This window comes from Ylistrum balloti, unplaced genomic scaffold, assembly GCF_031769215.1.
Source record: "Ylistrum balloti isolate Yb309-2 unplaced genomic scaffold, AGI_CSIRO_Ybal_v1 Utg370370, whole genome shotgun sequence".
NCBI lineage: Eukaryota > Metazoa > Mollusca > Bivalvia > Pectinida > Pectinidae > Ylistrum > Ylistrum balloti.
This window is the reverse complement of record NW_026782260.1, coordinates 2,425,607-2,451,102: the sequence shown is the minus strand read 5'-3', so window position 1 is coordinate 2,451,102 and position 25,496 is coordinate 2,425,607. Positions and strand designations below refer to the sequence as shown.

The 25,496-nt window shown below is 35.3% G+C and overlaps 1 protein-coding gene across 2 annotated transcripts in view; it reads left to right on the top strand.

Annotated features, from left to right (window-relative positions):
• LOC132553989 (protein Wnt-9a-like) overlaps positions 1-25,496 on the top strand; it is a 56,902-nt gene that overhangs the window by 5,322 nt on the left and 26,084 nt on the right. The window contains exons 2-3 of one of the 2 annotated variants that reach the window (XM_060218283.1): positions 7,620-7,667; positions 8,130-8,407. In XM_060218283.1, coding sequence (XP_060074266.1) covers positions 7,620-7,667; positions 8,130-8,407 — 326 coding nt within the window. The remainder of the gene's footprint in view (positions 1-7,619; positions 7,668-8,129; positions 8,408-25,496) is intronic. The other variant, XM_060218284.1, reaches the window with a different exon arrangement.

Genomic DNA, 25,496 nt, shown 5'->3' with positions numbered 1-25,496 from the left:
CGAACAGTGATGAGTTAATGAGACTAACATAAATGAGTTAATGTGACTCACAGTGAAGAGTTAATGTGGCCAACAGTAACGAGTTAATAAGACTAACAGTGATGAGTTATTTTGACTAGCTCCGGAACCATTTATGAAATGATCATCAACTATGCGGGACCCCCGTTCCTATATTTCCATATCACCACTTATTCAGTTACCCTCTGGTGTACCCCTCTCTCTATAGATTGATACATATCTTCTTAAGAAACTGACATATACGATACATCAGCTTTCAGTTACAAACCTATATTTTCGAATCATTCATAGACATTGTTAAAAGTGTTATATGCACATTTCATAATAATTCAATTATACAACAAATTAGTTTACCTGTTCAACAAGCAATTGATGGAAGCAGATAACACATGTTTGATATTAAGGATGAAATGCGTGATGATATCGAAGAGTTCGATCAGGTGTTCTTCATATGTAAAGAATATCAGTTTAGAGGCCTGTGGCATAACTTAGATCAAAATTTAATCATTTACTAGTTTTATTTTGAACTGCTCTTCACATTTGTACGTCTATAGTGTACCTTCATTGCCAAGTTTTCTCCATCTGATTACAAGTTATGTGTAACACTGATGGAAACCTACTTCAAAGAACCAAACTCGACAAAATGTAGCGACTAAGGTTTATAGACGTATAATAGTGTAGAATCATGGATGCTATCGCCCAAATAAACAAAATAATGAATAGAATATTAATATACATGAAACGTGAATTGCATTTCATTTTAATAACAACCAGAAATAATTTGGGAGATTACTGAGTTGCAAGTAGACACATTTAAATTAAGCAAATGAATAATTAACATGTGGTCTTGAGTTAGATTCCATTTGAAATAAAGATGTGTAAGAACGTTTAATTTTTTAATGTCGTCCTACACGAGAACGATAAAACAGATATACTCTTGTTACTATTTTGAATCATCACCCCCATAAAAGTCCTATAACGGACTTTAAAAGATGTTGCATTGATGTGGCAGATTAGTGTCAGTGGGACGCTCTCTGATTCCTGGGATGTCATTAGATATATGGATTCGGACGGAGATATACTTCGCCATCCATTAATCAAAGATTACAAATAATTCCAAATCCAGTACAACTATTTGCACATTTGAAAATCACATTTTTATTTGATAATTTGCTATCATTGTCAATCAATAGCGTAGAAGTTTTGGACAGGTCAACACCAGACTGAAATCCGACAATTTCTTTTTAATATATATATATATATATGAAACTCCTATTACTTGAAACTCGTTTCTTTTCAATAATTTTGGTGACTTTTCTGGGATATTTTTTCGCGTGTAATAGCTAATAACACAATGTTACCAGGGGGCACCAAAATATTGAACTCCCATTTAAATACTATAAGTGTGGTGTGATAGTTTCGTTTACATTTTGAGAGTAAAATTAGGAAAATAGGATTGACCATCTCATCATAAAAATGAAAACGTGTATTCCACGTTTTAATTGATACACATCAACTTGACTTTTTTCTTAAATGACCAGATATATGAAAATTTCGAGATTCACCAAGTTATAAAAATGCCTCATTGTTTGACTATACTGTGTCTAACTCTAAATTTGTAGTCAATGGTGTTTTTCACTTGTTTGTCTTTTCCACAATCTTTCTTTGTCATAGTGTGTCTCAACCTGGTCGATTACTATCAGACATCATGGGTGGACAAAGCTAAAATGAATTTGGAATATCACCATTCTAACGTAAATTTGTACAAGTGTGAAAAAATACCAATGTTATTATAAAGCTATCATATACATAAGACATATTGTATCTTTATCAGTCTATTTACGTATCGGAAACTAAAAACTGTTTTGACGATCAACATAAAGGTACATTTGAAAGGTAAGTCGAATAAAATGAAGAGAATTTTTTTTTTCTCAATAAATTTTCATGAACAGAACAAGGTATTTTACCTGCATGTCATCTTTTTATTAATTCATGGGTCGTTACATGAAATTCAGAGCTCTGAAGTAAAAAATCAGTAATTCACATCAAAGATACCATGGCACATAGGTGTTGGAGTTAGTTTGACGGCTGAATAGCTCTAATATCCTTAACGCCCAGCAAAACGTCTACGACTGACAACTACCGGGTTCCATTTTCCTGTTTACTGCCATTCGTATACAACTCATAACTGGCTCGCTTACATGTCATTTGCTACATCTTTATGTATTTCCTAGTGTTTCAGTCATTTAGATGTGAAATTCCATATCATACACGAGAATTAAACAATCGTAATTTTTAGTTTTATCACGGATAAGTTTCACGTTAAAGTTCTCCTCTGTCTATAAATATTATAATTTTCTGTAATTTTCGGCATTCTTTTCATTTTAAAGTGTTTATTTACCATACTTTTTAGAAACTAGGCTAGGTACATTTGAGAATTATCCCTGAAAATAGATAAAATTTACTACTATGTGTTATACGCTGAATAAGAAAATGAAACTAGCAACTTACATAATCGGACACTTCGATCAACTAAGTGACAAGTTTCTTCATGAGAAATAAAAATGTAGAAATTTACCAAAATTAACACATCTAGTGCACTTGTATATAAGTTACAGTTGCTAACAATATGGCATACCTCCATTGGCAACAAAGTGACCTTCGGAATACTCTCTTGTCTATCAGTATACAAAGAAAATTTATTCCGCTACAACGGTTTTGTTCTGACACATGAATTAACCAGCATTGGTATCAGAGTGAAGTCAAGTTGATCTTGATTAAGTCACTGTATTTCGAACTCACGTAAAATGACAACATCGTGATCGAGAGAAATATCGGTGAACATTCACTTCATATGAGAGATATTCGTGAATTTGAAATAGTTGGTGTTTGATAAGCAAACCTCGTGATAACTGATATTTTCTGAGTGTATCTGCATTTTGTAGCGTCCTGATAACTGGACGAAAATATCACAGTGTCTATACAAACACCTTATAGCGAATACCGTCACCACTCTCACCACTCTAGAATTTGAACGTCCTGTTGACGACTTAACTAAACACGACTGAAGTAACAAAATATCAAAACTAATATAGACTAAACCTTGAAATGATGTATTGTTAGTTACAGAAATGTCGGTCACCAGATATTTACTGTTAGTTACAGATATGTCGGTCACCAGATAATATTTACTGTTAGTTACAGATATGTCGGTCACCAGATAATATTTACTGTTAGTTACAGATATGTCGGTCACTAGATATTTACTGTTAGTTACAGATATGTCGGTCACCAGATAATATTTACTGTTAGTTACAGATATGTCGGTCACCAGATATTTACTGTTAGTTACAGATATGTCGGTCACCAGATATTTACTGTTAGTTACAGATATGTCGGTCACTAGATATTTACTGTTAGTTACAGATATGTCTGTCACCAGATAATATTTACTGTTAGTTACAGATATGTCGGTCACCACATAATATTTACTGTTAGTTACAGATATGTCTGTCACCAGATAATATTTACTGTTAGTTACAGATATATTGGTCACCTGATATTTACTGTTAGTTACAGATATGTCGGTCACCAGATATTTACTGTTAGTTACAGATATGTCGGTCACTAGATATTTACTGTTAGTTACAGATATGTCGGTCACTAGATATTTACTGTTAGTTACAGATATGTCGGTCACCAGATAATATTTACTGTTAGTTACAGATATGTCGGTCACCAGATATTTACTGTTAGTTACAGATATGTGGGTCACTAGCTATTTACTGTTAGTTACAGATATGTCGGTCACCAGATATTTACTGTTAGTTACAGATATGTCGGTCACCAGATACTATTTACGACCATTCGGATGATGCTGAGGGTTATGTACCACTTTTCGCTTCCATCTGAAATGTTAATTGCTAAAACTGCCATTGTTGAAATCACAACAGAATAAATGTAGCTCAAGACGAGTAGGGTAGATATCACCAGGTACTATAAGTTCAAGGGTATCAATCACAACAACATGCAGATTGAAGTGACTCTGGCAGGAAACCCAGGCTACGTTACAGATTGATTGATGTATTTATAAAGTGAAACTACGTGTGATCTACACTAACAATAAATGTGGAAGTATATTTTGAGGTTAGTTAACATGTATGGAGTATATTTTTGAGGTTAGTAGTTAAGTAGTATGGAATATATTTTTGAGGTTAGTAGTTAACTAGTAGTGAGCATATTTTGAGGTTAGTAGTTAACAGGTAGGGAGTATATTTTGAGGTTATAGCTAACTAGTAAGGAGTATATTTTGAGGTTAGTAGTTAACTAGTAGGGAGTATATTTCTGAGGTTAATAAGTAACAGGTAGGGAGTACATTTTGAGGTTAGTAGTTAACAGGTAGGGAGTATATTTTGAGGTTAGTAATTAACTAGTTAAGAGTATAATTTTGGAAGGCAGGTAGGTTACTAGTAAGGAAAAGAAATTAAATGTTTTTGAATTAAACACAGGTATACATTGTGATGCATTATCATTTGGAAATGGATATATTGATATACTTCTGGAGAAGAGGAGAATATGTTGATACTTTGTCTGTGATCTGGTCACGGATAAATTAAACAGATGTTTATTATTCAGAGACCTAGCATCATCGTTGTATCTAAATGCAAACTTTTAAAAAGTAATAAATAATGCTACGAGTGTTAATTTAGACAAACATGTCCTTAAATAACACATTACAGTGATAGTTTATACCACAGAACTGTAGATGGTAGACATTATTATCCTGATCTAGGACATCTCAATATAACAGATAATGAGAAAACCATAAATAGATTTACTATCGGTAAAATTATAGGAATTAGGAACTAAATACTGTGGTGTTGGAGACGTCCACAATGTATTGCTGTTTTGGTGTTGATTCGGCTGCAACAAAACAGTGAGAATGAAGCATTGCATCATAGCAACATGGGGCTAAGCTCTTTATAAATTCGTCTCGTTATTCTCGATTTTTCATACTTATGTTTGTAGTCTGACACCCGCTGATTGACTGTACTAATGTCCCGTATTGTGTTCTACTCATCACACTTTTACCTGTACAGGTAAATACAAACATCCTCATTCCTTACATTCATGGTCAGCTGTACATAGCTGCATCCCCATCTGTTAGGTAGCGACATATGACATGTAGGGATATACTGGTGTGCTTCATGATTTACCGGTGTCCTTGGTCATTAACTTGTCAGCCAGTCGCAGACAGATATGTGTAAACCGCTACATGTACATACAGGTGATACACGTATTAACAGCATATAAAACCATGTTTACATATAGCATTGGTCGAGTATTGCAAAAATATATAATTTACCGATTTCCAAATTCACTTTTATTACCGGGAGTACGACACAAACACGTAAGGTTCTACACCTTGAGTATACGTAAGTCAATTTTGTGAAACGAACGCATCTACATGAATTACACACAAACATGGATTTATAACAAGAACGTACTATTTATTACATATAATAAATGTCTTTATATATATGTATCACGAATGTACACACACACACACACACACACACACACACACACACACACATATATGTAAATATGTATTAAAATGAACATATCTATATATAAAGATATGTATCACAAATGTACATATATATATGTATTACAAATGCACATATACAGATCTATTACAATAGATGTGGAGTACTAGAAGAAATTTTCAATAACTGAACGTTTTGCTATAAACGACAACATTTTCATGTATATCAGAACTTAAATAAAGTTATCATGTAATGTAATATTTTATGAATACCATTCTTGGAAGGTCTTCATTAAGGAGAAAAAAAAAATTGAAACTTCATGACGAGTTTCACAAAAAAAAGCATATGAAATGAAAAAAAATGATACTTTTTACCACAAAAGTTAAAACAGTAACTTTTTGACATGCTTTAAAGGCAAAAAATGCACAGTATAACATCAAACGGACGCACCCATTTAGTCGCGCAATTTTCAATTCATTGTCCATATTATGACAATCGATTTCTGAGTGATGCAGCGAATGAAAAAACACACCAGATTATATTACAAAAGTGCCATACAATATTGTAAATGCAAAATCGTTGGATAATCGACCATAAAAAATAAAAAAGCTAATTATTTTGCATGTTATATACGACCACGCGACACCTGTATACTACTAATCAATATACGATATCTGTCATTCACGAAAGCAATAGGAAGGTAAGGTAGGTATGTTATACCTATAAAGGGCAAAGTTAACAGGAATTCAAATCATTCGTTGACACTCCTATCTTGCACATATGGTGACGCCAAACAATAAATCTAATTTTAGAGAAAAAAAAAAGAAAATCAGAAAATAAAACAAGCAAAATTGCGCCAAATTACAGAAAGCCATCTTTGTCCTACAAAAAACTTGTACGAAAAAGATAAAACCGGCTGATGATATGAGTTTGTAGAAATGATTTTTACATCATCAGTGTCAAGTACTTTTTCACTTTCGTACACTAACATTGATGCTATTGCTGGGATAAGTACTCCCCTCCTTAAATACATTATCTGTTTATGGTTTTGCAACTCCGAGGGACGTTGATCGGCATTTGTCGCAAGGACATACATATATATATATATACACAATATGTGACTTCATAATTCATTGTTATCTTCTTTCATTTTGTTTAACTCTTAAAACACTTAAAATACCAAACCAAACACAGAGATAGCTACGTTATAAACGATAGTTATAATTAAAAATAACAAAAATATATGTAATTTGATTACGTTTATTAGGATATAATTTTCGAAAGATGCACTTTTTGGAATTACAAGCGTGTTAATAGTTGTAATTCAATTATAAATAAACAATTAGCTACATCCTGTTACCAATGATACAATAATTAGGAATATGTCCTTATTTGGTTTATCTAAATTACTTTTTATATTCAAACTTATTTTACCCGTTGTACCACTGATGAGTCTTGTAACGACTTACCAGACAGACAGATGATGCATTTTTATTTTATTCTTCTCGGATGGCAATGAGTTGTGTGTTAATGTAGATAATTTATTATCCATAAAAGGAAGGTTGACGGTTACTTAACTGGTCTCCTTACATTTACTGACTCCACAGAGATATGAAGTCCCCAGTATGTACAGCTATATCTGTTTCACATAACAATGCTGGGAAATTGCCTTAAAACGCTTTCTCTCCCAACGAATGTTTAAGTTCCTGACTTTTCTTTCTGTGCATAACCCTCTTTGCCCTCTGATAAACCAATTTTGGCCAGGTTTGTTAAATATATGTAACATGGTCCACAAAGTGTGCAAAGTCATTAACGTCATTGACAATTGTTAAACAATATTTCCGCTCGGAGGAATGAAAAAAATGTCTTTTTTATTATATTTTTTTTAACAGAACATGGATTTATTTAATATATTGAATTTCGATATTTATAACTCAATATATTGGAATTTTGCAGATAAACTATCTAAGAATATTGATAAATATACAAATTGTACAAAACTAATAAAATTATTAACGTCTTTATGATAATATCATATTCCATATATTTCAGTTTTGTAAGTCACCATGCGAACGTTGTGAGGGGTAGAGCGAATTCGGGGTACGTTTTCAACTTATTTTTTACAGTATGTGGTCAGGGAAAAATCGGAGCCATTTTGTAATCTTTTTGTTAAATTCAAACTTTCCATTACAACTTTCATCTCCGTATGAACGCAGTATACACCACAATAACGTAACACAATCAATATAATCGATAAGATATTGAACTTGAGAAACTCGTTGAAATCCTTATGTCTATATGGTTGAGACTGTTGTATATAGTGTAAACACAGTGGCATTATACCACACTTTACAGTTAATTTTATCTGTATATACCTGTGTATAAGAACAATTCTCTATTGAAAGTAACATGAAAAAGCTAATCTACCGACAAACAGAGCAGTTCTAGTTGCCTGAATCTGAACTTATTGTTTTCTAAGTTGATCGATGAAGGTGGAGAGCCAGTTCTTTGATCCCTCCTGATCACCTCCCTCTAACTATCGACTTTGATTGTCTCTTACAGGTTGACTGCCTGGGACCCTATGCTTTCTCACAGCTATAACTTCGAGAATAATTACATCGACGACGGTCGGGGAAACAGGGGCATTTCTTCTACCAAATTGTGTGAAATGATGAACTTGCACAAAAAACAAAAACGTATGTGCAGACGGGGGCGTGGCGTAGCTCGGACATTACTCGACGCCATTGAACTCTCTGTGATGGAGTGTCAGTTTCAGTTTCAGAACGAGCGATGGAATTGCTCCCTTACGGAGCCCCACAGACGAAACCTTCTCAAGAAAGGTAAGTCATATTATTAAGGTTTGCAATTCCCAATTTAAAAAATGAGACGTGATGTGTATAATAATTAACAGGAAAACACATACGTAGTTGAAATCTTTGGAAAATGGCCTAGAAATACTACCAAGGGGTTGTAGCTAATTGAAACTTGCCATCAGATACAACTTTTGTAAGAATGTACAATAGCACCGAATTGAATCCCCTACATAATTGTTAAAAACAAATTAAAAATTAAAACCGGGTAAAAAGCTGTTAAATTGTTCAATAATTTTATATGTCAAGAGGCTTTTGGCGAGTGACATACCAAATTATTGAACTCGTTTAATAATACTGCTCATATGACATCACAAGTCTAAGATTCTATTCATTACATTAGCCATGTTTCTAAAAAAAATGAAGCAAAAAGATAGAACTGATTGCCATGTAAGACAGACTTATTTCGATGTGGACGGTACACTTTTCACTACCGAGACAATCATGTGACGTCATCAAAACGTGACTTACTTATGACGTCACAATAGTGTTGATGTACATGTTTATGGTATTTATGACATCGCTGTATGAAATGATTCAACATGCCAGTTATGTGATAATAGAAGATTTGATGACAATACATATAGGGTCACATTTTTGTAATATATATATTTTTATAACAATACGGCTGTGGTCAGTCTCCACGAAAAATATAGAGATTAAATGATGATATAGCTGTGGTCAGTCTCCTTGTAAAATATAGAGATTTGATGATTATACAGATGTGGTCAGTCTCCTTGTAAAATACAGAGATTTGATGATAATACAGCTGTGGTCAGTCTCCTTGTTATATACAGAGATTTGATGATAATACAGCTGTGGTCAGTCTCCTTGTTATATGTAGAGATTTGATGATAATACAGCTGTGGTCAGTCTCCTTGTTATATGTAGAGATTTGATGATAATACAGCTGTGGTCAGTCTCCTTGTTATATATAGAGATTTGATGATTATACAGCTGTGGTCAGTCTCCTCGTTATACAGAGATTTGATGATAATACAGCTGTGGTCAGTCTCCTCGTTATACAGAGATTTGATGATAATACAGCTGTTGTCAGTCTCCTTGTTATATACAGAGATTTGATGATTATACAGCTGTGGTCAGTCTCCTTGTTATATATAGAGATTTGATGATAATACAGCTGTGGTCAGTCTCCTTGTTATATATAGAGATTTGATGATTATACAGCTGTGGTCAGTCTCCTTGTTATATGTAGAGATTTGATGATAATACAGCTGTGGTCAGTCTCCTTGTTATATATAGAGATTTGATGATAATACAGCTGTGGTCAGTCTCCTTGTTATATATAGAGATTTGATGATAATACAGCTGTGGTCAGTCTCCTTGTTATATATAGAGATTTGATGATTATACAGCTGTGGTCAGTCTCCTTGTTATATATAGAGATTTGATGATTATACAGCTGTGGTCAGTCTCCTTGTTATATATAGAGATTTGATGATTATACAGCTGTGGTCAGTCTCCTCGTTATATATAGAGATTTGATGATTATACAGCTGTGGTCAGTCTCCTCGTTATACAGAGATTTGATGATAATACAGCTGTGGTCAGTCTCCTTGTTATATGTAGAGATTTGATGATAATACAGCTGTGGTCAGTCTCCTTGTTATATATAGAGATTTGATGATTATACAGCTGTGGTCAGTCTCCTTGTTATATGTAGAGATTTGATGATAATACAGCTGTGGTCAGTCTCCTTGTTATATATAGAGATTTGATGATTATACAGCTGTGGTCAGTCTCCTTGTTATATATATGAGATCATTTGATATGTAGATAATACAGCTGTGGTCAGTCTCCTTGTTATATATAGAGATTTGATGATTATACAGCTGTGGTCAGTCTCCTTGTTATATATAGAGATTTGATGATTATACAGCTGTGGTCAGTCTCCTTGTTATATATAGAGATTTGATGATTATACAGCTGTGGTCAGTCTCCTTGTTATATATAGAGATTTGATGATAATACAGCTGTGGTCAGTCTCCTTGTTATATACAGAGATTTGATGATAATACAGCTGTGGTCAGTCTCCTTGTTATATATAGAGATTTGATGATTATACAGCTGTGGTCAGTCTCCTTGTTATATATAGAGATTTGATGATTATACAGCTGTGGTCAGTCTCCTTGTTATATGTAGAGATTTGATGATTATACAGCTGTGGTCAGTCTCCTTGTTATATATAGAGATTTGATGATTATACAGCTGTGGTCAGTCTCCTTGTTATATATGTGGTCAGAGATTGATGTGGTCATTTTGATAGCTGTGGTCAGTCTCCTTGTTATATACAGAGATTTGATGATTATACAGCTGTGGTCAGTCTCCTTGTTATATATAGAGATTTGATGATTATACAGCTGTGGTCAGTCTCCTTGTTATATATAGAGATTTGATGATATACAGATGTGGTCAGTCTCCTTGTTATATATAGAGATTTGATGATAATACAGCTGTGGTCAGTCTCCTTGTTATATATAGAGATTTGATGATAATACAGCTGTGGTCAGTCTCCTTGTTATATGTAGAGATTTGATGATAATACAGCTGTGGTCAGTCTCCTTGTTATATATAGAGATTTGATGATTATACAGCTGTGGTCAGTCTCCTTGTTATATATAGAGATTTGATGATTATACAGCTGTGGTCAGTCTCCTTGTTATATATAGAGATTTGAAGAGATTTGATGATAATACAGCTGTGGTCAGTCTCCTTGTTATATACAGAGATTTGATGATAATACAGCTGTGGTCAGTCTCCTTGTTATATACAGAGATTTGATGATAATACAGCTGTGGTCAGTCTCCTTGTTATATATAGAGATTTGATGATAATACAGCTGTGGTCAGTCTCCCATCCTATGTACCAAGACTTTGTCTATTTTTTCTATTTAACACTACTTCTATTTGTGGTATTATTTCATCATCGGTAAAACTTGATGTTTTAATGTGAAAATTGTATCCTAATATTATAGTACTTCCCTTAGTTTGTTCAAAATTTATACAACCTGACGTGAAAAGTATAAACACGTATCATTTTGACTTTGGTTACGTTTCGTTCGTAATTTATATAAACGACAAATATTTCATTTTTGAAAGTCCGAATTTATCTGAATGAAATGAAGTAGAGAAGGATGTAGGCTAGGAGTGGAAGAGCTTTCAATGTTTAACATGTTCAGTTTAACATGTCATGCTTTGAAGTCAATTAACAAAGGTCGTTTTCTCTCAGAGATTTCCATGTTAATAAGCCCTTGTTTGTCAAGTATTATTTCAGTTAAATGGTTCAATGTTGTTTTAAATAAAAATTAATGAGACAGTCTAACAGTGTTAAACAACATCAAAGCTTTTTAAAAGTAGACAGTCAGGGATCTCATTCGGAAATGTTTCATGTGATGATTTAATATTAAAAAAAATCAATTATTATATAAAATTAAGTAATTACCAACAAATATTGATGCATGTTCATAAAATGATGACGTCATAATAAGCTGTGTACTAAATTGCGATGATGAATTGTTTTACTTCTAAATTGTATGCGTGTTTTTTGGCAAAGTCTACCACTGTTTAGCCACATAGCTCTCTGTGGGTTGTTTCTCGTGTAAACAAAGGCTTTACTCCATCATCATGTTACAAATGAAAGTCAATTGTTAGTAAAATCTAAACTGACACCGGTAGTAAACAGGGATGAATACACCTCTGCATGCTTTCTAACTACGGTATATTCTCACTATATGTTTAGGATATTTCTCGTTACTTACTATCCACCTTACTTAGGACAGAAAAAAACTTTACACCGACATTAAATGTCGATTCAAGCAAGCCGACGTGGTAACACATTGACTTCTTTCATTAGAGGAATTTTCTTTTCAGATAACGTTCGGTTTAAATGAAACTTTGTAAGTTTAATAGTCTGAATACTTTTAGCAGATGACAATTACACGACAATTTCTATTTGAGAAAAAATCTAGTTAGCCGGAACATTTTTATCAGGAGAAATCGGTTACACTTAAGACCTATTTGAATAAAACCTAGTTAGACGGAATAATTATCGGTTAGAGAGAAGACTGAACAAAACCTAGTTAGATGGAACATTTTTCAAACTATCTAACTGTGTTTAGAGAGACGTATCTCTGTTAGTGGTGGGGACTAGTTTCAGAACCATCTTACTGTGTTTAGGGGGACGTATCCCTGTTGATGGTGGGGACTAGTTTCAGGACCATCTTACTGTGTTTAGGGAGACGTATCCCTGTTGATGGTGGGGACTAGTTTCAGAACCGTCATACTGTGTTTAGGGAGATGTATCCCTGTTGATGGTGGGGACTAGTTTCAGGATCATCTTACTGTGTTTAGGGAGACGTATCCCTGTTGGTGGTGGGGACTAGTTTCAGGACCGTCATACTGTGTTTAGGGAAATGTATCCCTGTTGATGGTGGGGACTAGTTTCAGGATCATCTTACTGTGTTTAGGGAGACGTATCCCTGTTGGTGGTGGGGACAAGTTTCAGGACCATCTTACGGTGTTTAGGGAGACGTATCCCTGTTGGTGGTGGGGACTAGTTTCAGGACCATCTTACTGTGTTTAGGGAGACGTATCCCTGTTGGTGGTGGGGACTAGTTTCAGGACCATCTTACTGTGTTTAGGGAGACGTATCCCTGTTGATGGTGGAGACTAGTTTCAGGATCATCTTACTGTGTTTAGGGAGACGTATTCCTGTTGGTGGTGGGGACTAGTTTCAGGACCTTCATACTGTGTTTAGGGAGACGTATCCCTGTTGATGGTGGGGACTAGTTTCAGGACCGTCATACTGTGTTTAGGGAGACGTATCCCTGTTGATGGTGGGGACTAGTTTCAGGACCGTCATACTGTGTTTAGGGGGACGTATCCCTGTTGATGGTGGGGACTAGTTTCAGGACCGTCATACTGTGTTTAGGGGGACGTATCCCTGTTAGTGGTGGGGACTAGTTTCAGAATCATCTTACTGTGTTTAGGGAGACGTACTCCTGTTAGTGGTGGGTAGTAGTTTCAGAACCATCTTACTGTGTTTAGGGAGACGTATCCCTCTTAGTGGTGAGGACTAGTTTCAGGACCATTGTACTGTGTTTAGGGGGACGTATCCCTGTTGGTAGTGGGGACTAGTTTTAAGACCATCTTACTGTGTTTAGGAAGACGTACCCCTGTTGATGGTGGGGACTAGTTTCAGGATCATCTTACTGTGTTTAGGGAGACTGTGTTTAGGGAGATGTATCGGTGTTTGTGGTGAGGACTGGTTTCTAGACAATTTTTCTGTGTTTCGGGAGACGTACTCCTGTAGTCAAGATCTGTTTCGGAAAAACACAGGTAGATGAAGGCTTAACGAGAATTAACAATAACATTTATTGGCCTGGCTGTAAGCCACATTTTCGGTACAGGTATCAGTCTCACATCATTGTTGTAGGCATATCCTCTACCTTATCCCAGTCACGGCCACACTGAACATCGAAATATGTATCTATCTACAACATGGTTGAGGCCATATCTTTTCAAAGAACCTTTACCACCACTAAGTCATTTACTCAAGGTCAATTGAAACAACCTTGAACTTCACGCCTGACGGCAAGTTTTCATTGATAATTCGTTATTGAATGTACAGGCCCATGTTTAGCCCTGCTGCCATTCAAATACTTAATGATGTTATCTAGATTTAACAGTAAAACGTTGAAGCAAGTTAGATTGTTTTTGCATTTTAAACCTTAAATGTTTTGTACGTTTATCTGAGTTGACATAGTAACGTATCCACGTGCATTCTATATGTATATCATATAACCTCGCGATGGTTTGTGTTATCGCAATGCAGTCGACATTTCGCTGCTTCAGAATGTGAATGTTTTGTCTTAATTCATTCAGTGACGATTATTTACAACATCGCCTGTATCATGATGAATTAATTAGCATTTCTTGACAATATAAATACAGTTCGGATGTTATTTTCTAGGTACTGTGTCAGTAATGACACCTATGCCTTTGTAGTAAACACGCCGGATACAGCATCTCTTACATAAAAAAGACATTCAACATTTAGGTAGCCAAGCTAGCAAACTTTATACTCTAACCTGGAATAGGAAGATGATTTTACTTTTTGATTTTTCTCCAAAAATGACCCGATTTTTGTTTGTGTATATTTGGAAATGTGTATATCAGGATAATTCTTCCCAAAGAAGGGATGTGTGTGTAATCGGACCTTCAGTTCGTGGATTGGGAAATTGGTGGATTAAAAGTAGACACGAAATTAACGGAAATAAAACCCCGCGAATATTAACACGAAATAACGGAAATAAAACACCACGAATATCAACACGAAGTAACAGAAATAAAACACCACGAATATTAATGATCTCACAGTATTTGCTTCTTAGAATATTTAAAACCTCGCTGTTTATTGTTCATGTCATTGTACTTCATAGAAGAATTGTTCGTAGATGTTTGATCAATCGAAATTTATTAAAGGTCAATAGAGATAAAACATTCCTTAAGACTTCAACAGAGAAGGATACAGTCGTCCTGAAAACCGGAAGTGTAGAACATAATCATTTTAGAACTTTGGAAATGAAATAAAAGTAAAAAATAATCACAAGCTGATTAACGGGATAGATCATATTGTTTTCATTTTTCTCTCCAGAATTTAAAGCAAATAACTTACCTCTTTGCCTTCACATCGATTAAATTCAGGAAAACTTGTTAGATATAAGATATATGTTACTTAAAGCAAAAGCGCATTGCGTTTTCCTTTGTTTCCAGCTGGATATATCTTGTTTCCTTTTTAACAAAATGTGTTGATTTAAATGATAAATTGGATTTGTATCATGTTAGTATGTATCTTATAATAATCAATATAGGTCCAGTGTTAGCTACCGCTATGCTGATATTACAGATATCATTTGAAATTGAAATCATTTTGAGTTCTGTATCTGAAATTATCAAATTAGACTACGGAATTAGGATTTTCTAGATATGTTTAATTTTAGGGAATGTCCGATGGAGATTTGATGTTTCATTCATCTTAGGGCGTACTCAAACATTTCTTTATTGAACAAAGGGATATAGAGTTTCAGTATTTATATTTTTGGTGTAATGTTATCGATATGATGGTAAATAAACGTATTCAAATAACCCAATGATTACGTATTCCGATCAGCAAAGACATTCCAAGCGTATTTGATTTTCGTATGAATGGCCTGTACTTGAATGAAGTAGAAGCTTGTACTGACTAGTTAAGGGTATTGTCTCTACCTTCATGTGAATTTTGATAAAATTTACTGCGTTTGCATTTAATAATGATGTCAATTGCTGGTAAATATTTAGTTAAACTGAAATAGATTTTCCTCTATAATTTGAAATAAAGAGAATTTTGTTTTCCGCAGAAGGGTTTGTTTTGAGAGCAAGGGCACGCCCTAAGTGCTGTCGTTCATGAATATTATGATGTCTAGTGATCTCTCAAGTTAATATTTAATTTATTTTCCGGTACTTATAATGTTCAGGTTAGATATTCATACCAATTACCAGCAAAATTCTAGTGACGATAGTGTAAAAAAATATTCTTTAAAACATCTTATATTATTTTACAATAATGGTTGATCTTTAAAATGATTACGTTTTTCGAGTTTAATTTCTTCAGTATGAAAAATATTAATGGAAAATTGCAAAGCAGGACTGATGAAACATGCTGTGAGGGGGATCTCTTGTTTTGGTGTACGGCAATGGGTTGAACACATGATATTTCATTGTCCACAGAAATGCGGCAGCTTTCATGCTTGTGGCATGGAAAAACAAAACAAATGTATTCACTTATTTAACATCGTAATACTGTTCCTGTTAAGGTATAGCGTCGGTGGACATAAGCTAATAGTGATTGATTATCGACTATCGATCAGCTGGAAATCGCATTCCAACGGAAGATACACATGTACATTCTTGTACATTGTGGTTAGATCAAGCTTGACAAATTTCAAAATTTAATTTGTAAGTCTATTTATCCTTCAAGAGAATAAGATATAAAGTTGTTATTTTTAATATGTTTCTGAATTACTTTTATTTTGAAAATCCATATCATAAAAAAAATGAAAAAAAAATCAAGTTTAATTTTACTCGACCACGTGCCAAAGCTAACACAGGATGGGGCGTTTACGGCACATGACCTGAGCGTATCTCTCTATCAGCGTTCTGGTCCTGACTTCCTGATGGATACGAGCGTCTAATTCTACTTTAATTAATCGCCTTCTTCCATTGACCTTTCAGATAGACACTTCTCAGTTCATTACGAAGACACGCCTTTATTGAACAACAACACAAAAACACTATTTTTCGAATTTTATTGAAACGTTGACATGCATTTCTTTAGTGAAACTTTGTGTAACGTTAGTCCAGAAGCTAAATATTTGTCTACAGACAAGCCATGAGAAGTCACTGACTTGATCAAACACTTATTTCCCAATGGACTAGGTTGAACTGCCACGATAAGGAAAGTGTTGGTATATATAATGCTTCGATAACATTGATAAACGATATGAGACACACGTGTGTACGCTGACTTCCGTTCATTTTATGTTTAAAAAAAATACCAAAATTCAATCATCTTTAATTAAATGAAGCCAATCAGAACATACATGGTGACCTCTACTTCTGGTGCATTTTAAGTTACTACGCACCGTCCTCAATTTACCGATTTTAATGGCCTGACTGACGACAGGAATTGCAAGAGAAAAGTCAGATTAAGTGTTGACTATATATCGTGATACCTAACATATTGATGATTATAGTAACTGGTGAAATCATTTTTCTAATATGAAAAATCTAATTCGTGTTAAAGTAGGTCATTATGCAAAGGAATGTCAAAGTTCAAGGTCATCTGCTAACACTATGCTAACTTTCTGTATTAACTCTACGGTGTGACACACACCATTATTAGTATAGGAACTTATGTTAAACAACACACGGGCTAGCAGTCTAAACTAACATTATTTTAAGCATCCGATATTCTATGATGCAATTTTCTCGTCCTATTGGTTAAAGTTGACATCCTTCCTCAGAAAACAACACACCTAAAAGCAACAATGTTTGAAACAAAAACAGTTATCTAACTGATATAAACAGTTTTTGATATTTAAACTCTCGGTTATTATGTCCCTAAATTGCGCTGAGGTCTGGAACGTATTTTTGTATTTGAGTCACCGTGACCTGTAAAGTCCGACCCCACCCCCACCCCCACCCCCCATATCCGGTGTCTGTAGAGAGTTGTATCTCTCTTAATAGGTATTGGTGTAGGTTTGAAAATATGTGTGATTTAAGTATGAATAAAAACAATGATTCACTTTCATTTGCTATGATATTTATTTTTGTTCGAGACGACACCAAATGGAAGAAAGTCAAAATTCTATTTGCCGATCATGCTCTTCGTGCTAAAATCGTTGATTTTTCCGACCATAAGTCAAACGGCGACAGGTATATTAACACGACAAAGTGCTATAAAGTATATTGATTAAATCCGCGGCTCGCGACGTGCTCTCCCGTAACTATGATTTAGCCCTTCATGTCCCGGAAGGAGAGGACAACGATCCTGGTGACTAGTGGGGTTTACAAAACATTCCTCGAAATTTAAAAGTTTAATGGCTGACGAGGATTAATACTGTCAAAGTGATGTTGTGGCTTTGGTTTCTATCACATATTGATTCGAATTTCTGTAGACCTTGGGAGATTTATCTTCATAGTCAGTACTAAAATCTGTTACATTAATTGTCTATTCAATCCCAATAAATTCTAGCCCTGACCAGCCACCCAGAATCCTCAAAGCCTTGAACGGACGGGTCAGTGCATAAAAACTCCGGCAATTCAACGGAGTGACACTTCACACATATAAATTGCTATATTCGGGCTGCCTTTTGTCCGCGATTGGGTAATACACCATTACAGGGTGATGTATTGAGTTTGTGGTGACGATATCAACCTTGAGAGTAAGGGTATTACTGGGATATTGTGACGGCTATCAGCGGATTACCATACCCCATACCGACGGCCACCCGGCACCTTCTCAATCACCAACGGCCATTTATCAGGGCTATCGGTTGCTGACGAACCGTCTGTCCAGCGCTATCGGGACCGTAAAATCCTCTACCCAGATAACTCTAAATATCCCAGCGAGTGTATGGAGTGTCTATTACACTGATCCTAACGCCTTACAGGGGATAACATGGTGGACGATACCGTAAGCTCATATAGCTAATAATGGCGACGTCTGCTTAAAGAAAAATCTGTCTGGAATATATCGGGTATTTTATCTATATATTTTATATATAAAAACATTCAGTAATTACTCAGTGTTGATAAAGGAAAGAACATTAAAATAAATACAATGCAACGTAAGTTGGAAGGCGAAAAACATTAAGCAATACTGAGCTTGGGAGATAATAGATGTTGTTGTCTGTTGTATTCTAGCATGCATTGTTTACATAGTGTTGTATAGTAGCCTCCTGGGGCTCTAAGTAATTAGAGGGATTTGTAATGTCACTTTTTTGCCTACTAAGACCAAGGGAATGAGACAGTTGCACTTTGTTAGCCGTGACAGACAGACAGCTTGGCAGATCTGACGTCGCCTGTACAAGCGCCATGCTGTACCACACTGATTCAAGGGTTTGTTGCAAGAAACGCCATTAACTAAATTGGTACCATAAGTCAAATTAATTTTTTGTAAGAAAAAAAAACCGCGATAATATAAATATTTTGTGTGCATAAAATGAGTCATTATGGTATCGTATTATCAAGGTATTGATTTTGTGCAGAGAAAATGGGGTTAACAAATTTATCTTCAATTATCAGCGATCGGATTCAGCAAGATTTTGACGCTGTTTTAATTGTTTCTGACCTCAGATTCCCATAATGAGAAATCTGAGAAATTAATGCAGTTATTTAAAACAGGATGAAGGCACGTTGTTCTCTAGCTATGGACTCATATATCTTTACAAAATCTGTTAATTTATGATTTGTATAAAGGTTTACAAAGTCTTTCCTGGTCTTTTGGATCACACTATAAGAACACCTTAAATAAACACGACATTTTTTTACCGGTTACTGAGAAGTTTCATCTTATTGACCAACTTGGCAAAACTGATAATCTATAATCAGCTGGAGATCAAGACCTATTTTTAAAAAATTGGGGCGGGGGAGGGAGAGAGAGAGAGAGAGAGAGAGGGGGGGGGGGGGTGGGGTGAATTATGAGTGTAGTCTGCCTTTCAATCGAAATTCTTTATTGTTTCTTTAGCTTTCGCATACCATTCTTTATCGTTGAATTCAGTTCAAATTACATAATTTATTATAAATGTACTGTGTTTACAATGATGTTATAAGTGTTGCGGTTGGTTTTTGGCAAAAAAAAAACTTTACACTGTCAGATAAGCGTGTAAAACGAGCTTCAACATCTCAACACAGCGAAGGGTTTAATTAGATCAAACGGTAATTTTTAAGTTTACATGGAAATTCTAATCTTTTAATGAATTGATTTCTGTTTATTTGTAACTTAATACGTTATCAGTATTAAACCTGTTTACGGCATGTCGTATATGTAAATTAATACATTATCACTATTAAACCTCTTTACGGCATGTCGTATTTGTAATTAAAATATCTAATCAGATTATTGAAGACTTGAAATGCAGTTGCTATGGTTTCCCGTCGACACAGCAGTCAAAATTTCCAACGTTTTGATTGATTCAAAATTAATTGGAAACGAACGTAACCATCGTTTTGATAGAAACATAGAGATATGTAACGATGGATTAAAAAACTGTTCTTCCGTTCGGAAGTTCCAACAGACCTGAGTTCCGAAGTAAACTTCCATGTACAGCAACGCTTCTCCAGCTTTCATTTTCGAATAGAAATCAAACCATATGTCACTCTACAGAACAAAAATGGAATATGGTCGGAAATATGTTAACAATGCAATAATTAGTCTATATTCTATGATGTCAAACTGTATCTATGTGACAAATGATGATTTTATTAGAAATATGGTTTCGTACATAAAAGAATTCTGTACAAATAGTTTATTTTTAGTTAAGCGTCTTTGTTACATCAAATTTCTATTAATAACCATTTCAATTTATTATGTTTTCTATTTTAAGACTGTTAAATGTTTACATGTCTATAAGATATCTCATTCTGTGACAGTTTCACGACCCTGAACCTAATATGCTAACATTCGTAACTCTCTCAATACCTCATACAAAGTGTCTGACAGAATTTTACTAAATGTAGCAGTTTGTGATTGTCGTTAAACACACAGTATTCACAAGTCACAGTTTTAATAACTAGTTACAATACATCTATATGACTTTATTGACTCGACATCGATTTTTTTTCTCTTGAATTACAGTCATTCTCAAGTAAATGATTACAAATTTGCAGTTTGAATTAAACAAGATTCTACAGGTAGGAAGTATAAACTTATGATAGCAAATTATTTTTATGCCCCCGCCATTTATGGCCGGGGGCATATAGCGTTGCCCATGTCTGTCCGTCCCGTCCCGTCCCGTCGCGTCGCGTCGCGTCCCGTCCCGTCGCGTCCCGTCGCGTCCCAAATCAGTATATACCACCTAACAACTTCATTCAGACCTTTCACTATTATTTCACATGGGGGGGTGGGGGGGATGTGGGGGGTGGGGGGGGGGGGGGTGAGGCATTCATGTCTTACAGACATTTTCTAGTTTTTCAATGTTTACTATCATTTACACAGAAATTATTTCTACCGATTTATTGATTTACTGACGATACACGTGCATGTACGTGTAATGTAAGATAGTAAGTAGTCAGTTTGGGTGGGGGTAGGGGTGGGGGTGTGAAAGTAAAACACTGATGCTATAATGACCGTGGTCTATGTTGCCTTGCGTCTATATGTGTTTATCTCGAAATATATCGACCGTCCGGTCAGTGTGACAGCCCATGAATCGTTTGTGGGAATCTTGTCGAGATAAGGAAGGCTGATTTTGGTACAGCGAGCTGAGAATAGCACGCTCGAAAGTACATTAAGCTCGTAGTTGTTTGCATGCACTGTGGTATCTGGAGTTTGTAGGATGTATCGTGTCTGAGAGTAGAAAATACATTGTTCTAGCGTGAAGCCATTTGCATCAGTCTTATGACAAACCCTTACATATTTAAAGAAGAACCCATTGCTACATACTAAAGCAGCGAAGACATTGGCGAATGATGCTACACCGCCAGAGAGTATATTTAAGACACCAATACTTCCGTATGTATGGTCTATTGAAGACAACAATACTTGCGCCTGAAAGGTCTATTGGAGACAACAATACTTCCGCCTCTAAGGTCTGTTGAAGACACAAATACTTCCGTCTGTAAGGTATATTGGAGACACCAAAACATCCGTTTGTAAGGTCTATTGGAGACACCAAAACGTCAGTCTGTAAGGTATGTAGGAGACACCAAAACGTCCGTCTGTAACGTCTATTGAAGACACCAATACTTCCGCCTGTAAGGTCTATTGAAGACATCGGTACTACCGGGATACAATCCCGCTCTAGGGTCTGTTAGAGACACCAGTATTACCTTGACACAATCCCTCTTTATAGTCTGTTGGAGACACCTGTACTACCGGGATACAATCCCGCTTAAGGGTCTTTTGGAGACACCTGTACTACCGGGATACAATCCCGCTTTAGGGTCTGTTGGAGACACCTGTACTACCGGGATAAATCCCGCTTTAGGGTCTGTTGGAGACACCTGTACTGCCGGGATATAATCCCGCTGTAGGGTCTATTGGAGACATCTGTACTACCGGGATGCATTCTCGGTTTAGAGTACATTGAAAACACTTATACTACAAGGATATAAATCTCGCTTTCGGATATATTGAAGATAACATAGTGACCTTCGTCGGCTATGTTAAAATCTTGGAGAAGGGCAACATTTTGTTTGTATCTTTGTCAGCCATCATCACGCTAGCTGGCGGATTTACTTTCCTTCGGTCGTTTGTTATATTGAAACCATTTAATGATTATAGACAAAATTAATTGTTTGATAAGAGAACATTTCATAAGTTGAGAACATTGCACATTTAAATGTTGGCATCGTCTGTACAACCCCCACGTTGGTATTCAAACTTTCGTTCGAATGGCAAACAACACTTCCATAACAACGCCTTAAAGATGAATTGTAGTCTGGATATACCCCAAGATAAAGAACCTTTTACATACCAGTTTTGATGAACACGGATGGCAATCTATTGGTCCATCTTGTAGAGAATGTATCTTCTCTCCAAATAGACGGGACTGACAGGGAGTTTGTCATAATGGACTTAGCCTACGGGGTCAAAGAGTTGTTGGCACGCGAGGCCGCATTCTACAATAATGATAAAGTTTAAACAATAGTAAATGTTAAATAGGTATGTTTGAAATAAATCAACAACTTCTACTCTCTGTTTGCTTGCGGAGTGATATTTGTGACTTCATGTTTTGTCTTCTTTCATTTTCAGTGTTACAAACTAAGGTATTATTTGTTACTAATTAATGAGCACATTGTGGTCCCGCTGCATCAGTCACAATATCCAGATTGTCGATTTGTGACTGGCAGATCGTTTCCATTTTGCCTACATCTTAACCTCATGATGTCATATGAACTATGACTACGCTGGAGAAAATGTTTTGGCATGTGATGAGCCATTCACCGTTAAACATTTTTATTGGACTGCATTGACCTTCTGTTTACTCGAGAATTTTGTTATTGTAAAGTTACGAGTCTAAAGGCCCTTTTTAAAACTGTTCAGATCTATAAAATTCTTTGTTATCTGAAAGATGTTGGTATATATAATAGACTATGACTTACAATTTTAATCTTTGTGACAACCATTTAAGATTTTTAGCATTTGTCTTTTACCGTTTAGTTTGTTTGATGTTATTTTTGGATCGCTGTGTGTTTTACCGGTTGATGACCCTAATGACCTTTTATGTGTTGATGGACCGTTAAGAACGCAATGAAAATTTATAGAATGAATTCACAAATGTCTTTGTCAAAAAGATACAATATTTAATTACGTTTGGAACAGATGACTTCCTGAACTAAAGTCTCCTCGAGAAAAGTTATTTTTCATTGCAGGCCAAAATTGTTTTTCATGTCTCTTTACTAATTGGGCATCCGTCCTTGAATACGTCGAGTCAAGGATATACAGAACTTATCATGAACAGCCGTCTATAATAATTATACAAATGTTTGGCCATAAAATGTTGACAGTATTACAACTTTCTGTATAACCAGGATGGTGCTGATCCACCAAACGTTTTTTTACGTTCGCCAGTAAGTTGGTTCTCTGCCTCCACTACACCCCTAGAAGTCCTCAGCCGTTCCTTACGAGATACTTCAGTGGTATGACAGGTGTCAATTACACGTTCTATAGTCGGTCGTGTAATTGTGACCCTGCTGCCTGCTTGTTTTTTTGTATCGTTGTATGTTACAAAACTTATAAATCATATTCTCCAAGGGTCCTTTTTTTCTGGTAAAGAAGTGAGTGCAAATGGTTCACAGGAATAACCAGTTCGAAACAATAAATCTCGTTACGTCATCTTTATGATATTTATCTCAGTACAAATACGTCATCATATGGAATTTTTGGGCATTTTCCAATACTTTTTTATTAGAATCATTTTTAACGTCCGACGGAGGAGTTTTGATTATTGCGAATTTCTGTGTTTTCTGTGATCGTTTAAAACGCGACATTTTGAAGTGAAATACATGAAGTTGACAAGCACCGTTCACCAGAACAGTTGGCCGGTGCTGTTGACCAGCACAGTTGACCAATACGGTTGCCCAAAACCAATAACAATATTATGCGCAAAGTCATTTGTTCATATTTGTGGCATTATTGCCGACTTGATGAGAAAGGAATGTATGTGTAAGAGCAGTATTAACAATAGTCTCGAAACGTCTGTCAGTACGTCAGTAGTTATTTTGTGTTAGAGAGTAAATAACATGTACAGTAGTCTCCAAACTTCTGTCAGTAGGTTAGTAATTACTTTGTGTTCGAGAGTAATCAACATTTACTGTAGTCTCCAAAATTCTGTTAGTACGTCAGTAGTTACTTTGTGTTAGAGAGTAACTAACATTTACAGTAGTCTCGAAACCTCCGCCGGTACGTCAGTAGTTACTTTGTGTTAGAGAGTAACTAACATTTACAGTAGTCTCGAAACCTCCGCCGGTACGTTAGTAGTTATTTTGTGTTATAGTAAATAAAATTTACAATAATCTTAATGTTAAAATAATAATGTGTTAAGGATGTACGTTTGACCGGAAGTAAGACAAAAAATAATTAAAAAATGAACTCCAACTTCTCGGTGTTTTGGCAGTCTTTAACCTTTTGTTATCTACAGTTATACTTACAAATTTTAATCTGATAACGCTTTGGAGAAAGTTCACTTGTGGACTACATTTCATGGCGAAGTTGACAGCGGGTTTCGGTTAAGGATGTATTCCTCTGAGGTGTTAACCGGAAGTAAGACATCATTCAATATGAAATGAATTCAAACATAATATTTTGGACTATTTGTCTTTTTATTTTACATTGGCATCTATAGTTTTACTTCTAAGTTGAAAACGGTAGATTTATATGACATTTTGAAGAAATTTCGTTCGAGGATTACACCTATGACGGTGTAGTTGACGGCGTGATTCGGTTTATGACGTCAACAATTCCAACGTTTTCTGGTTGTTAAGGTACTTCATCTGAGTATAACGTTACAAATCTTAGGTAGATTTCAACTAAATTTTGTATTAATTATCACCACAAATCACAGATTTCAGTTTCCTGACTAAGTGAACCTTTTTCCCGGAAATTTTGTACCCGAAAAAAAAATAAGTCAGCTTGTTTCTTGATTTTGGATCTTTTTTGGCGAAAATTGCAAAAGTTACAACACAGTGACCCACTCTTTTTAGATAATGAAAAGTATCAGCGAAAATTTCTCTATCCAAACGTAAATTTAAAAAATTGTAATACTAGCAGACGTTCTGTA